The sequence below is a fragment of the Tachypleus tridentatus genome, chromosome 10, assembly GCF_004210375.1.
Source record: "Tachypleus tridentatus isolate NWPU-2018 chromosome 10, ASM421037v1, whole genome shotgun sequence".
NCBI classification, from domain to species: domain Eukaryota; kingdom Metazoa; phylum Arthropoda; class Merostomata; order Xiphosura; family Limulidae; genus Tachypleus; species Tachypleus tridentatus.
The window spans coordinates 46,480,525-46,497,424 of record NC_134834.1 but is presented as its reverse complement, the minus strand read 5'-3'; the positions used below and the strand labels follow the sequence as shown (position 1 = coordinate 46,497,424).

Here is a 16,900-nt window from a genome sequence, read left to right as displayed (position 1 = left end):
TTATAAGGTAATGGACCAATTGGAACTTTGTATTTATAACTGATGGTAGGCTTTACCTTTTTATAAGGAAAAATATTACTTTTCATAGATTAACAAATAAGTTTAGAAATCTGCAAATCATTGAATATTTTATGCCTAAATTAATTACCAAATATGAAGGTTTGAACTGCAATTTCTCTTTTCAAAACTTGATAAATCATTAACTTTTAATCAATATTGTTTGTGTCTACAAGTAACTTCTGCACAATCATTTTGAAAATCATACTGGGATCTAAAATGCTAACTTCAAGAGGTAAATTTTCAACTTACTTACCCCCAAATGGTAGTACCTTATTGACTTTTTCTTATTTTTATCTCAATTTTTCTTCTTTACTTGGGAGAGAAATCACCTTCCCACAACTGTCTGCAGACAATGAAGGGTAATACAGATGTGGAACATTGTGGGCTTGAGCACCCACATCTCGCTTTCCTAATTTCTATTTCTATGTCTATTGCTACCTTTTATTTCTTATGCAAGACAAGTGAATGGAGGTTAAGACTGATAGATGGTGTATCCCCACTATGATGTGGGTCCTATTTCAGCACACATCTCCAAAACCTAGGGCACATTTTATAATCCGACATGACAGTTTGAACTCTGGGAACTTTTCAATTAGTGAAGTATTTTTTGTTTATTTTTGTTTTGGCTTGTTTTTTAAGCTATAACAAACTAATATAATTAGTCAGAGGTTTGGATTTGCTGTTTTTAATGCAATCCTTCCTTGTGATTTTGACTTTTTAACTTCATTAAAATGTATTAATTTCCACTAAAATATAACAAATATATATATACATATATAAACAACGTCCAATTTAACAATGTGTCATTAGTCAAGTTCTCTCTATCTTCCTTCCTGCTTACACAAATGACAGCAATTCATTTTTAACAAATTATCTCGGAGTTCACAAGAGATCCTTATCCATGAATCAACAATCTCCATCTAAACTTGAATGCACAGGAAAGACTTCTCTACCATGTGTAAGGTTCTGTTATCACTTTTTCAGACTTTACAGGAAGATCAGGAACAGTAAGAATGCATTTATCAAAAGGCTAATGCTTATTTTAATCACATATAACATATTTCAAACACAGTTCTTGCAGATCAGTGTAGGTCAAAATCCCCACAGTGAAAAATGAAGGGATGAAGAATGGTTCCTGAAAGATGAAAAAAAAGAAAAGCCTGCTTCTTTCTTCAGTTATGAAAAGAAGCAATAACCATATGAAGAACCTAGTCATGTTGAGTTATAATATTTTCTCACTGTCAGCCATAATGCAGGGCTATAATGACTTGTGAAAATTCATGCTTATTGAGGAGAAGAATTAGGGATGACAGCAGATTCATTTCTTTTTATCTCTCCTAGAAAATAATCAGAGCAGATGTACTACCAAATTAGAATGATGCATAAGGAAGATATCTTAGTGAAGTTTCATGCAATGTCTTTCTCTGTTAAATGGGACTTTTGTTTTCTTTTTTTGCAAAAGTGTTTCTTTTGCAAGAAACACCTGTTATTAAATGCTTGAATGTGTCTGTAAAAGCTCCACCTTTGAAGTTAAACCATTTGTTAATTAAAGGTAAAAATGATGAATATAGGATGTAAACTTACTCAGAAATGTACACATATTAGCTCAAAGATTATTCTTCACTAAATGAAAATGAGAAACTGTCGTCAATAACATTAACATGTGGCAAATATAAAGTGATGTGAATTAGAAAAAATTGTAAAACTAGCCAGAAAGATACTTCTACCACTTTATAAATGAAAAGTACATTCAAGTCAGTAAAGATGGCAGGTGTTAAATCTGTTATAAGTTAATTAACTAATGGATGAAAAGTTGAGAAGATTCAAAAGAGAAAACACCAGTTTAAGATAAAACAACAATGCAGAGCCCTAATCAGACATATAAACTGCACATATCATTGAAAGAAAAAAAGATTTTTATCAACCAAATGAATCACATATTTACGTCCTAAGCAAAAAAAAAGCCATGGTTTAAACATATATCTAAATGCATTGATGGCAATCAGATAGAAGAAATAATTGAGAAAAAAAGTCTTTGTAGAAAAATTCAAAGGTTCAAAATACGATAGAGTAAGAGCAGCCTAGAGTTTGAAGGATCAACATAATATACTAGTGTGAATGAAATGAACATAGGAGTAAAATAATTCTTGAAGAGCAAGAAAATCCATAAGAAAAGGTTTTTGGAAAAGATGAACATAATTGACAAAGTAACATGACAGTAGCGCTGAATTAGCATGCTATATTTACATCAAGACTTCAGTAAAAAGGCAAGATAAATAAACCTGCTAACAGGGATCTGAAAGATAATAATGTGAGCACAATGTAAAAAATGACAGATTCATTCTTCATGTAAAATGGTACACACATAGATGTTAAAAAAATAAGAAACAAAAGCATACAAAAAAAACGAAGTCAAACCTAAAACAGAAGGGCACTGTAGTAGAATATCTCAGATGAAAATAACCTATTTAAATGAATATACTATCAATGAAAGCTTGATTTGTTAAATCAAGGGCTATCTTCACTAACAGTCCCTAATTTTAAACTGATAGATTAGAAAAGCATCCAAAAATATTTTATTTTTTCATGATAATGGGAGACAAATGATGCACTTGCACATCTACTCTTATATGATACAGTTACGACAGAAAGTGTTCGTACCCCTGTCTCGAGTGGTTTTTTATTCATAACTTAAAAAGTATCATGAGTAGGCTAATAGATGTATAATATATTATAAATATTATACTAACACACATCTACATAAATTTTTATGAAAACTAAACGACAAATAAACTGTTTATAAACAAATAACCAAAAATAGGAAGAGCAGAAAGTGTTTGTACAGTTCAGAACGTGTAAAAAAACTGATATTCCCATAAAAATTTGTTTAATTTGGTGAATAGACTATATTACACCATTCCAGAACTAGACACTGGGTTCATAACTAATGGAATTTAGCCAGGAAAAATGTACTTTCGGCAATTTAGCGCTGTCTCCGTCATTATCTGCTTGCTTATCATGAAGAACACGAAACAACTGTCCAGTGATTTAAAAAAATTGAATTATTATAAAATACAAGTCTTGTGTGTCTCCTTCTGGTATTGTTACACAATGTAATGTGCCAAAATCTACTGTTCAAAGCATAATTGCCAAGTTTAAGCTTACAAGATCAACTGCTAACCTCCCTCGTTCTGGACATCCCACCAAAATTTCAGAGAGAACCAAGAGGAAGATTCTCAGAGAAGTTAGTAGGAATCCTCGTTTAACATGTAATGACATAAAGAAACTGGTAACAGAAACTGGGTTGAAGTAAGCACCTCTACAGTAACACACATGTTACGCTCTTCTGGGTTCAAAGCATGCCGTCTTCGTAGAACTCCATATTTAAAGCGTGTTCATTTAGATGCACAATTGAGGTATGCAAGAAAGCATGTAGATAAACCCTTTACCTATTGGAAGAGTATTCTTTGGTCAGACGAGACTAAAATCGAGCTTTCTGGCCACAATAATGTTCGCTATATTTTCTGTAAGAAGGAGGAACGAAATCTACCAAAGAACACCATCCCTACAGTGAAACACGGAGGTGGTTCGATTATGTTATGGGGTTCCTTCAGCTTTTCTGGTGTAGGCAGCCTTCACCGCATCAACGGAATCATGAAAAAAGAAAAGTACGTTGATATATTAGGCACTTATATCAAGAATGATGCTCGGAACTCGCGGCTTAGGCATCGCTGGATCTTCCAGCACGACAATGAGCCTAAGCACATTGTCGAAATATGTGCAATCCTGGTTGCAGAGGAACCATATAAGCGTTCTTGAGTGGCTATCACAGTCACCTGATCTCAACCCAATTGAAAACATTTGGCACGAGTTGAAAACCAGGGTTCATCAGTGTCATCCTAAAAACTTGCAAGAGTTGGAGGCCTTCTGTAAAGAAGAATGGAAGAAAAGACCAGTGGAGTACTGTCAAAGGATCATGGAGGGCTATGAGGAGAAATTGCGCCAAGTTATTCACCTGAAAGGCTACACAACTGACCATTAAAGTAAATGCACAAACACTTTCTGCCCCTCCTGTGTTTGGTTATTTATTTATAAACAGTTTATTTGTCGTTTAATTTACATAAGAATTTATGTAGATGTGTGTTAGGATGATATGTATAATACACTTTTATTATCCCAAACATGATACTTTTTAAGTTATGAAAAAAAAACTACTCACGACGCAGGGGTACAAACACTTTCTGTTGTAACTGTAATTACCAAGCCAAATTCACTCCTAAAAGCTGAAGATTATACAAGAAAGCTATTGTTGGCTATATATATAAGTAATTAAGTAAACATGGTCTGTATAAATAATGAGGTGAAATGTATTCTCAGTGTAACTAAACTGAAAAAAAGTACTAGATCCATACTTCAAAGGGAAAGACCTTCAGGTAATAATAAATGGATTCAAAGTGTATGAATATTAAGGAAATAGCAGATTTCGAGGCAGGAGCAAATATAATTTAATGACAGAAGGAAGGCATCTATCAGATTATACCCATTCAAAAATGAATTCACCAACACCATAATATCTGTAGAAGGAGAAAAAAAATCACCAATAAAGGTCTTCCTGAAAATAAGGAGCATTCTCAAGATCCCATTTAACAGTACCAAAATATACAAAATGTTTTCATGAAGTGAGAAGTAGCTGCCAGAGAACTCAGAAGTATGTTCCACAATATGTAAAAGGTTTTATGATGGAGATCAATGATCAAAAGAAATAGGTACAGAAACTGTTCAAATGAAGGAGAATTAGAAGTTTAATTATTTTACAAAAAACATGAACATAATTTATGAAGCAGGATAAGTTGAACATTCAATAATTTAATTTCTAGTGCATATCTGAAATATGTAAAGAAAGTGCAATCTATGACTTTTAACAAAGAGAAAAAAAATATTCTACAAGGGAAACATCATGTGAGATTAGAAGTTAAACAACAATGAATGGTGAAGGGAGTCTTGTGAACTAATGTAAAGTACAGGATGGCACGTGCACAAAAATACATTTGCTACACCTCAAAGAGAGGTATATTGCAGCATTTGAAAATATATCATGATGGAACAATCAACAGTGCTGAAAATATAAGTATCTAAAAAGAAATTAAAAAATTACTTAAAATGCAAGTAGATAATCAAAAGCACAGGTTTCTTTATGTTCAGGCAACTAAATACATCACCTAATGTCTAATTTTGACTGTTTTCTTGGTTATAGAGAGAGAAGCAAGTTTTTGATGATCAATATACATTGTTTTCATAGGTACTCACAAAAAGATTAATATTCTGTGAATACTAGTACTAACTATTTCTTAAATACAAACCATTGTAATAAAAACTGTTTTGTTAGAAAATATTTATGTCTAAAATATGTATAAAAGAAGTCAAAACAAAAACATGTGCATTTTTTTATTTTTACTTTTGTTTCAGCTTGTTTTTGTTTATAACAACCTAACATTATTCAGATGTTTTTAACACAGTCTTTACTTTTGATTTTATTGTACTTAACTCTTTAGTATTAATATTCTCTCTCTTTCCCCTATATATATATATATATATATATATATAAATATATATGTTGCATATACAAATACAAACAACTACATTTTACTGATACCTAACACACACCAATTCTTTACAAACACTATGTATCAATAAGTACCTGAATAAAGCATTATATCTAAATGTCCTAAGCACAACTTAGTCTTCAAATTGTGCTTCTCAATAAATAAACCAGTATGGATGTCCCAAATGTTAAAATAAGTATTCAATCAATTACTAAATAAAACTGAACACTACCCATTCATTTGTTAATCAAAGTTTATATATATATATATATGTCACAAATATACACATGCAAATCCCTTTATAATAACTATTTTGCACCTTATTGTATGATATACACTAGATATTCTCTCATTTAAATCCTTCAGTTTAAGGACATGAACTGGTTAGGAGCAGGTAGGTGTGAACAAACAGCCACAACCTTCTGAAACATAATTAGTTTTTTTAGCACAAATGAAAATATAAATAATTTATCCAGAAAAAAAAACAACAGGATTTTAGAATAGAGTACTTGACTGGTTAGTATGGTATTTGCCTTTTCACATAGTACTAAGAAACATTACACTGGCCATTGGTTGCATTTGAATACATTATGGATGTGCTACAAATATTGGTTTCAATGTTAACTTGCAAGAAGATATAGCAGCTCCTGAATTTAATGTCTAGTTGTGGTTTAAAAATGGATACAGCTTCCCTCTTTCAGAGAAACCTCCTGACAAAGTTGTTTGTAAATGTCTTCTTACTTTAGTTATTAGATAGTTGTGATGGTCTCTATATTGTTTTCATGATATAAGTGAGATAAAAAGCCTCCACAAATGTAAATAAAATGTGTGAGATGCAGGTTTTACTGTAATTTTTTTAATCATTGTTTATCAAATGCACATTATATTTTCTCAGTTACATAATTTACTGTGGATTTAGTTCTATGAATTGCTTATTTCTTTTTACAGCTGACATTGCTGAGTTAAAGAATGTATTTTGAATCCTTTACACCCTATTGTCAACAATGGACTAAATCCAATTCTTTATGGTCTTAAGGTTCTCATAGCCAAGAAAGACTTGAATTTTCTTTCAAGTGCTTACCTTATTATTATTATCATCTGACACATTAATTGAACATGATCGTATTACAATAATAGAGTTAATTCAATACTTTTGACTCCTAACCCCTCTTTTTTTTGTGAATGATAATGAAGTTGGCTTCTTTCAAATCTTTATCTACAAGTATGACCAACACCAATGGAGTTATTTTGTAGAGCTCTCTTTTTCTTACACTTGACACCAATCAGCTTAATTCAGTTGTTTCAATTTCTCATCTTTTCATGTATAACTCTGATGAAGTTAATACTTTCATGACTTTATCTACTATTAACAATAACGGTTAGTTCAATTTTTTAAAAATCCTACCTTGTTATAGTAGACAATGATTAATTTATTACATAACTTATTTTTAAAGACTTAACTCTGATGTAGTTAGTTCCTTCCTGTTCTCATGATAGTTAATAATGAAAATGAAATCTTTAGTCCTCACCTTCTTATAGCTGATTATAATAGTTAATTAAATTTTGATTTTTCTTCTTATGATGGTTTCAATGCTTTCACACCACTGTATTCTAATTAACATTGACAGTTAATTCGATTCTTTATAAAAGTCCTTATCTTCTTGAATTGATGCCAATAAAGCTAGTTTACTTCAGTTCTTACCTTCTTATGGTTGACACTGTTATCATTAATTTAATCTGTTTGAGTCCTTGCCTTCCTACTCTCAACACAGATGGAGTTAATATTTTTAGGCCCTGACCTACTTATGGTCAACACTGGAGTTAATAAAATTCTTTGGATTATTCTTACCTTCTTAGTTGTTGACACTGGAGTTGGTCCCAATCCTTGGAGTAGCCTTACCTTCTTAGTGGTGGACAATGGAGTGGACACTGACTCTTGGTCTTCTCGTGGAGTGGTTGGAGGAGGAATGTCATTAGATTCTTCATTATCAGTCTCAATACCAGCTCTATACATCAGTGGAGACATTTCCTATTACAATGGTCAGAGAAATATAAAAAATAAATAAAAGAATGAGCATTATACTGAAATCTTACAATAAGTTATTTTTAATTACAGCTGCATAATGAATTGTTAAATGCACACACACACAAAATCCTAAACAAAAGTAAATTTCATGCAAAAGTATAAAACAGTTTCAAAATTCAACAGCAATAGTATCCAGATTATAATTTTTTTTTTTTATCTATATTCTTATATGCACTCAGATATTACAGTTTACAAAGTTGATAAAGTTAGTTTCAGATGGTTAGACTGTGGTTGTGAGATGATTAAATGGCATTTTGACACTGGTGAGATAAGAGAAAAATGTGATGTAGAAATAAAGGCAAAGTATAAAAATTATTAAAACAATACTCTTAAAATACATCTAAATCATATACTTGGTTGTAACATATACTAAAAGAAGGATTAGGCAAGTTAATAAGGTTACTGATATTGCTCATACTTAAATTACTAACATTCTAGAGGAGCTGGCATTGTACTCACAACTGTGCTCACTACTTTTGATGGTAGAGTTTTGCGAACGTTGTTTCCACTGCGAACATCACTCTGCAATACACCAGCTTTGTAACAATGCCACTTTTTCATGCTGGACACAACCACATTCAAACCAATTTTAAATGTTTATAAATAAAGATACTGGTTAGATATCATTTTGAAAATGAAACGACTGATAACTCAAAACAAGAACCAGCGAATAATAAAAGTTTATGAAAGCAATTCTTCCTTCATGAGTATAAAGCAAAGACAAACACAGAACTACATATGTCACTGCATCAGGCACAAAATATAAACCAAAACAATAACCTCAAAATTTTACACAAGATAAGAGAGTTATATTTTAGTAGAATATAACCTACCAAATTTGTATCAACGTGAAATAAAATTTTGAATGATAGATTTTAAGTTTATGAAAAATTAACTCTTTGTAACATGGCAGCATTCATAGTTGTTTAAGCACAGACTTCACATTGTGCTGTTAAAATGTTCTTATTTTTTCTTAAGTAAAGTCATAATCAAAATACAAAAAAGGAAAAATATCACAATTTCAAAGTTTTTTTTGATATTTCATAAAAACAGAAGAAATTGTGAAACTAATAGCTCTAAATATTATTATTTTTTTACCTGAAACAAGAAATTATGAACATTTTGGTCAATATAGAAAAGTTTTTGAACAAAACAAGAAAAACTATTTGCTGAAACTATAATCAAGATAAAAAAACTAAAAAAATGTGAAACTTCAAATTTTTATTTAAAAAAAGGAGGAAAACAGCAACAATCCTAACCATATTATGGATTTTTGAACCAAAACAATTTTAAATTCTCAGGAAATTTCTGACAATATAGTAGACCATGTTAAACAAAACAACAAAAATTATCCTCTAGCTAGATGTTCTTACAGTATTTTATTGTGTCTAGCTGTCATAGCTAAGTAATTAAAATTAAAAAAAACACTGAAAAACTGACAATGAACTTAGCATGTATTTTGTGTTTGATGTTTCAAATTTCTGACATGCAGAAACCTAACTTATATTACCTTATTTGTCTAATTATTTCCCATTCAACAACTACTTTCTGTACGTGTATGCCACAGTCTTTCTTATCAAGAAAAGTTATGAAATATGGTCTAATAAACTGTCATACTCTTTAGCAAATATTGTTTGAATGGCTTCTCACAGGTTGTAACATAAATGTAAAAAGTAATAAAGTTAGTGTGATTTACTTTTACTGTATGAACTATCGAAGCTTTCGAGCATAACAATGACACCATCTGTGTTAGTTAAAAAATCAACTTTTTATTTTAATTAGTTCTGAAATAAATGGAATATGTTACTCAAATGCTACTATAAATAGAAAATGAGTCAGAAGGTAGTTTTGGAAAATTATTTACTGTTACATGTATAAATATTACCACATCCAGCAGAAATAATATTTAAACTTTACAAATACTATTGAATTTAAATGGTCTATGCAGAAATTAATGTACTGGACTTTAAAAAAATTGTGCATTAAAATATTAAACTTACATGTTTAATTTAAAAAAAAACCAATGACAATTCACATATACATTTTAAGTTTATAATATAAAATCAAAAGAAAGAAACTACTACCCAATGTAAATAACATACTATGTGTGAATAACATAATAGCATAACACAAACATGTAGTGTTTATATGTAAAATTCCATTTTACAAACAGTCAAAAATTAAAAATTTTCAAAATAATGAGTGAAGAATTCGTGAGAAATGAATACAAAATTAAGCAATTTCTCATTTTGAATGAGAATTACCAAAAATGTGTTTTAAGCAAAGTCCCATTTTAGTTGTAACTGCTAAATTCTTAACCTTAGTAGGATTTCTTGACCTGAAATAAGAAACTTATGTACAGAAAACTGTACTGTAACAAAAATACTGCTTTTTTTATGGCAAATGTGGTAGCAGTTAAAATTGGATTGAGTTGCTAATCCATGTTTTCATGAAATACGCCAACTTTATACATCTAATTTCTATGGATTACATAAGGACTCCATCTCCTCATGCTTTTAGCCAAATGGATTAATTTTTCTTTCAGTTACAAGAATGCCTTTCCTCAAGATTAAGCTACAAGCTCTAGTACAGTGCTAGCCAGATACACCTACTTGTACTGGTTCTTATTTATTTATAAACAGGAAATATCTTTAAAAAATGTAAAAACTTGATAAAAGGCTTATCGATGATCATGTTTAACTACAAACTAATTGTATATGAAATACAAAAACAGAAATACTCGAGTTTTACAGAAACACATAAGCAACCATTTCTGTGGCTGTCTGAAAACAGTTAAGTAGAATATTAATTAAAAATGCAGATTTACATACTGCCTGCATATATAAAACTGCACATTAACACCTCATAAAGTAACTACGACATTTTAAAAGCCATAACCATCATAGACAAAAACAGATGCAACCAACAGTAGACAGTATATGCAAGGAACCAAACTAACCAACCATCATCATCCTCCACATAATTAGATATTAGGTATGTTTGTAAGCTAACAGTACATAACATGTATGAACTATGTGGTACAGTGTTTCTTAGCACAAGTGCACCTACACCAAATGCTTTACTAGGCTCACATATGCATTTTATGCTTGTTGAATGATATTATGTGTGTACATATGTGTCATGTAATGAATGGAAAAAATAGCAAATTAATCATGAGATGGCACTTCAGTTGTACTGTGGGAAATGCATGTTCAAAACACGAAGTGTGAAACCTCAAATATTTAATGATTTCAATATTTCAACAAAAATAAAAATTGTTCAAGCACTATTTTTTAAAATATCACTTATATTCTATTAAAGATAAAAATGTTCAATCAATACTACTAATAATGCTACTAAGGTTTACTTTTTTCATTATTATTCGAGCTATCCCTACTATTTTATGTACCTCTAGTCCATTATCAGTATATTTATTGGGAAAAAAAAATCTTACCTTTTGAGGATTGATTGGCTTTCTAAAGAAGTAAAACTCATCTTCTGTAACTTGTGGTGAAAGAACTGGTTTCTAAAAAGAAAATATTTCTTGTATAAACACCACTAAATTTTAATGTCCCAGAATTATCTTGCAGATAAAATAGAATGCATGTGTTCCTTATTCATATCTTAAAGAAATTTGGCAACAAAGAAAGTATCACTATAAACTTGATTCTTCTGTATAATATTAGTTTCTACAATTATTATGTTAATAATTTTAATAAAAAAAAGTTTCTACTCTGAATAAAAAACATGCAAAGGAATACAGAGTTAGCAAAATAGGGTAATGAAAACAAACTAACCTTTAAACCTTTAGAAAGCTTACGAATTTGACGTTCATTTTCCATGTACCTTGATTCACAAATAAACAAATCTTTCTCAGAAATTTCTGTTGGCCGACCTAATAATAAAAATAAATCAATACAGTTTGCTTTTTAAATGCTTTTATTTAGTGTAATGATGTCACTGACACTTTATAAACATTTTAGCAGCTAAAAATTTATAAAACATATCAAAAGTTTCAAACAAATAGAAATAAAAGAATATTTTTACATAATCTTGACAACATAACTTTTTATTCAAATATTTCTAATTATTAGATTACTGAAAAACAAACTGTTAATTTTAAAAGATTCAAACACTAGCTCACTTAAACCTCTTGCAACAGGATCAGTTGATTTGACTTACACCTTGACCGTAAATTGAATTTCAGTTTCCATAACTTTTAATAAGTTTTGGTATCTTCTTGAAATTTTACAAACTTTCAGTAAGCAACAGAAATCTTTTATAGACATACAATCACAATTTTTAATTAACTACTTTTATTAACACTTTCTTCACAAATATATGGAGTCAAAGTGTAAGCTACTCTGAGTGTAAAGTGATTTTCATGTTAAAATTTAAAATACTGTGGTTCATCCGAAAATAATGAAATTTCATTTGCATAATCTCGAGAACTTACTAAATAAATTTCAAATGTAATTTTTTAGTAAAACCAGACGATATATGAGATAACTATCAGAATTTGTTCCAATTTTCTAACGATGCAACACCAGCCATTAAAATTTCGGCTTAAGCTCATCAACATGTTTTCTGTGAAAATAAATTTTGAACTGGAAGAAAAATAGACAATTCTCTGTACAGAAAACAACATGATATGATACATCAATTGATAGATTAAAACACTGACTTTTTATTTATTATAAGTAATATTAAACATCATAGAGAACTACTGGCTATTCCTGAAAGAGATGATGTTACAGGTTTGATTTGCTATTCACATTTCTGTAACTAAATAAATTGAAGGCTATAAAAATTATGCTTTCTCTAAGTAATAACAATATTATGAATAATTTACATTAAATTCACTAATTCTCTGAGGGGTGGCAAATAAATTACAGAAAAGAGGGTTTCCTAGAGAGCAAATGTCACAATTTTGCTACTAAGGATTTTTCCAAATATTTTTTTACACAGTTAAGAAACTTAAAAGTAAAATAATATTAACATCTGATTTATTAACCAAGTTTTTATGCCAAGCATGATATACCATGATTTTGAAGTAGTTTAATCAAATTTTTAATGTAACTCTCTGAAACGTTCCGATGTGCACTTTTACCTGTTTATAGTGGGAGAGTTAATACTGCAAAATGGTGAATTTAAGTTTTCATTACTAACACACAGCATTCAGCTTAACCTGCAATATATCCAGCGAAAAAACAGCATAGGTAACCAATTTTTGCAGAAAATGTTGTTGAACAATACATTTCTACTAACTGTCAAGTACTTTTAAAAGTGTAATTTCAATTTTTTCAGAAGAAACGACTGCGTTGTAATTAAGACAGCAGATACAAATATCACTCTTGTGGCATTGTGTCAAATGAGCAGAATTTTGTAAATAAAATCATGAAATAAATGCTAAACAACTTTACTTCTACTTCATGAACTTTACTTCAGTTGTATATAATAAAGAAATGAATAATCCAGAACAATAGAACAAAATAATACTAGTCTCTCCTTTTCTTAGTAATGGCTAAACTATAATATTTAAAAAACAGGTGATCTAGCTTATGAAACGTCCTTCCTGCACTTGGGTCATTCCATGTCAAATCATCCAGGGGGCTGAAGGTAACCCCCACAGAATGCCTTGAAAAAATTCACATGTGCTCATCTACCCATATAATGACAAATTGCCAAAGATTAGATCAATATCTCTAATAGTTTCTGATTTACAGCCCCGTAATATTTAGTTAATATTTTGTTATTTTTGCCAAATTCATTTTCGGGCAACTTTGGCTGCTTAAAGCTGCAAGAGTAATGGTGGTAGAAGGCTGAAATTTGCTACACTGACTTAATTAATCTCACAGAATTCAAAAATGGTCTCAAACCAAGTTTATCTCTATTAGGATTTTCTTAGTCAGGCTGTAAAATCACCTAAAAATCCAAAATCGTATAAAACAGTGGTTTATGTGATAAGCCAGAGCTCTAAGACTTAATATGACAGAAAGCTGATTGTTTTCTCTAATATCCTATAACATATCAGTTGATAAATCAGCAATTGTTGTAATTAAAAGTCTGTTAAATCTCCTGTAAAAAAATGTAGCTGCATGCAACATTTTAGGGTTTAGCTAAAAACAGCCCTACTTCAGGCCACAGTTTGACCATGTCACCAGTTATTTAGCCTTTTCAGATTTTTACCATGTATTCTTACATCTCTCAATATGATCTACAAAAAAATCAGAATGGTGTTCCACCTACTTTTTGAGTTATAATTTTTAAAGTATCCTCTGACCATACGTTGTTTACTTGAAAAAAAAAACACTTCAATACAGGTATGTTACTGTGTGGAAATATATCCATATAATTTTGAAATAATTTATGAATCCCATTGAAATATTCTAATCAGCCTTTACCATATATTCTTACATTTCTGAACATGATCTTCAAAAAAATCAAAGTTGTGAAAAATAATAAGTTATCAAATTTTAAGTGTCTCTGATATGTACCATTGGGCAGAGGATCACATTCAGGACATTCATTTCTTTCTTGTCAATCAGGAATCAGTCTTGCAGAATTGTGTAAAGTTTCATCTACTTGAGTGCCATGAAAAATGCAAAACTGTGGCAGGTATTAGGTCACATCATAGCTTTATTCCCCACTCTACCAACAAATTGTATATGAGAAGGCTATCAGATGATGATATGTATACAGTTGTAACTGTTGGTAATAGCAGTGAAAGTGATGCTGCAGCAGCTCAAATAGGGTATAATGACAGCAATGAAAATTATCAGCCAGTGATATATGTGGCATGCATATATGATCATAAATGGTATGTAAGAAACATAAAAGATAGATCACATGAACATTCTGACGTGTTGATGTCATTTATGAAGAAATCAAGAAATGAACTGTTCTCATGGCCTGCAAGGTCACGTAAAGATGAAAGCCGGATTCCTTGCCAACATATTATTTGCCTGATAAGTGCACCTGCCGTGCAAGGCAGTAGTGCTCGCCACCATGTTCTAAGTCAAAGTGATCTCAACATAATCAAACTCGAATTTCAGAAATTTATTCAAGCTGTCTGAACAAAGCAATGCTTATTTGATGTTGTTAAGGCTAATTTATCACCAAAGCAGTTTTTGAAATATTTCATTGTCATGATTATTGCAGTTTGGTGTGACTATAATCTTTCTCAGTTATCCCCTGTTGTAGCACTGTGCTTTTTGTGTCTAATTTACCTTTGTATTTATTATATTATGAATCTTAAACTCAGCCATATCTGCATAACTGTAATGCATACACAATATATTTGCATTGCCATGTGATCTAACTAGTTATGCCAATAAACTTGTTCAGAAATGAATTAATTCTTTCTTGTTTCTTACAACTTCATTATTTAACATTGTGAAAGACTGGTTAGAATATTTCAGTGGGATTTGTAAAATTCTGACAGATATTTTTCAAAACTGTATGGATATATTTGCACACAGTAACACACCTGAACTGAAGTTTTTTTTCAAAATAAAGAACGTATGGTCAGAGGATACTTTAAAAAATTATATCTCAAAAAGTAGGTGGAACACCATCCTGATATTTTTTGTAGATCATATTCAGAGATGTAAGAATATATGGTAAAAATCTTGAAAAGGCTGAATAACTGGTGACATGGTCAAACTGTGGCCTGAAGTAGAGCTATGTTTAGCTAAATCATTAAAAGTTGCATACAACTAAATTTATTTACAGGAGATCTAACAGACTTTTAATTACAACAATTGCTGATTTATTAACTGATATGTTATAGGAAATTTGAAAACAAAATTCAGCTTTGTGTCATATTAAGTCTTAGAGCTATGGCTTATTAAATTGTGAGTTTTCAGGTGATTTTACAGCCTCACTATGAAAATCCTAAGAGAGATAAACTTGGTTTGAGATCATTTTTTAATTCTGTGAGATTAATTCAGTCAGTGTAGCAAATTTCAGCTTTCTACCACCATTACTCTTGCAGCTTTAAGCAGCTAAAGGTGCCTGAAAATGAATTTGCCAAAAATAACAAAAAATTAATTAAATTTTACAGGGCTGTAAATCAGAAACTATTAGAGATATTGATCTAATACTTGGCAGTTTTTCATTATATGGGTAGATGAGCACGTGTAAATTTTTTCAATGCATTCTGAGGGGTCACCTGGAAAATTTTCCAAAATCTGGATGATTTGACATGGAATGACCAGTTGGTAATTTAATTGAAAGCGTATCTTCCATTTTTGACATTTTTTCACGATTACGTTTCACAGTGAGCTCCATTACTAATGAAAGACATTACCTGCTAATACTTGCTTCATTTGTAAAGAAAAATCATAAAGTTCTTGTTCAAGGAAAGATGTGCAAAATGCCATATAAAATATCTTTCACATGAAACAGAAAACTGCAACAAATATTGGAAAAAACTCATGATTTAAATAACCCATTGATAGTGTATATTTTCAACATATTTTTTGTTGACATTCCTCACAAAGTATCGCTTGAACACTGAAAAAGAATTATGGAAGATATCCTCTGCATCTATGATGGAAAGGTAATATGTTGGAACATTTATAAACAAGAATACTAGCTTTGTTTTTTCACAAATACTGTTATATTATGTATATCAAATGCACTTTAAATGTGACACATCATATTTGCAAAGAGTAAGTTTTAATGAGGATATAAATGAGTGGAATGTAAGGAAACAAGAATATATTAGTACAAATTACTATGCTTGATATTTAATTATGATTTATTTGTTGTTCATTTGTTTTTACTATTTATTATTATAAAAGTAATTAAAATGTGAAAAATAAAAGCTTATTAGCAAAGATAATGAAAGAAAAATAACAAAAATCCTCATGGCATATACCTACCACTAGCTTGTACATTACTCTTCAATATGGCAACATGAGCTACATGTATGCCATGTAATTATTAACTTGTGTCAAGATACTTTTAGTCAGATACAGTTCAAAGGTGAACAAAACAAAAATTAATAAACAAACAGATACATCCTGTTACAAGATTTAAGCTATTTAGAGTAAACATTGTGGTTTCCTATTAGAATTTGCTTTTATTCTAAAACAAAAGAAATCTATATTTATATCCTGATTTTCAGTTAGGAGGTCAGTTAAAT

General features: G+C 30.3%; 1 protein-coding gene across 12 annotated transcripts in view; it reads right to left on the bottom strand.

The window, feature by feature from the left end:
• Window positions 1–16,900, bottom strand: part of polybromo (protein) — a 182,375-nt gene that overhangs the window by 18,090 nt on the left and 147,385 nt on the right. For 10 of the 12 annotated variants that reach the window (XM_076461156.1, XM_076461165.1, XM_076461157.1 and 7 more), the window contains 4 exons: window positions 11,547–11,644; window positions 11,204–11,275; window positions 8,209–8,271; window positions 7,513–7,692 (listed from right to left, as the gene is read on the bottom strand). In XM_076461156.1, the coding sequence (XP_076317271.1) occupies window positions 7,513–7,692; window positions 8,209–8,271; window positions 11,204–11,275; window positions 11,547–11,644 (413 nt within the window). The remainder of the gene's footprint in view (window positions 1–7,512; window positions 7,693–8,208; window positions 8,272–11,203; window positions 11,276–11,546; window positions 11,645–16,900) is intronic. The other 2 variants (XM_076461162.1, XM_076461163.1) reach the window with 2 other exon arrangements.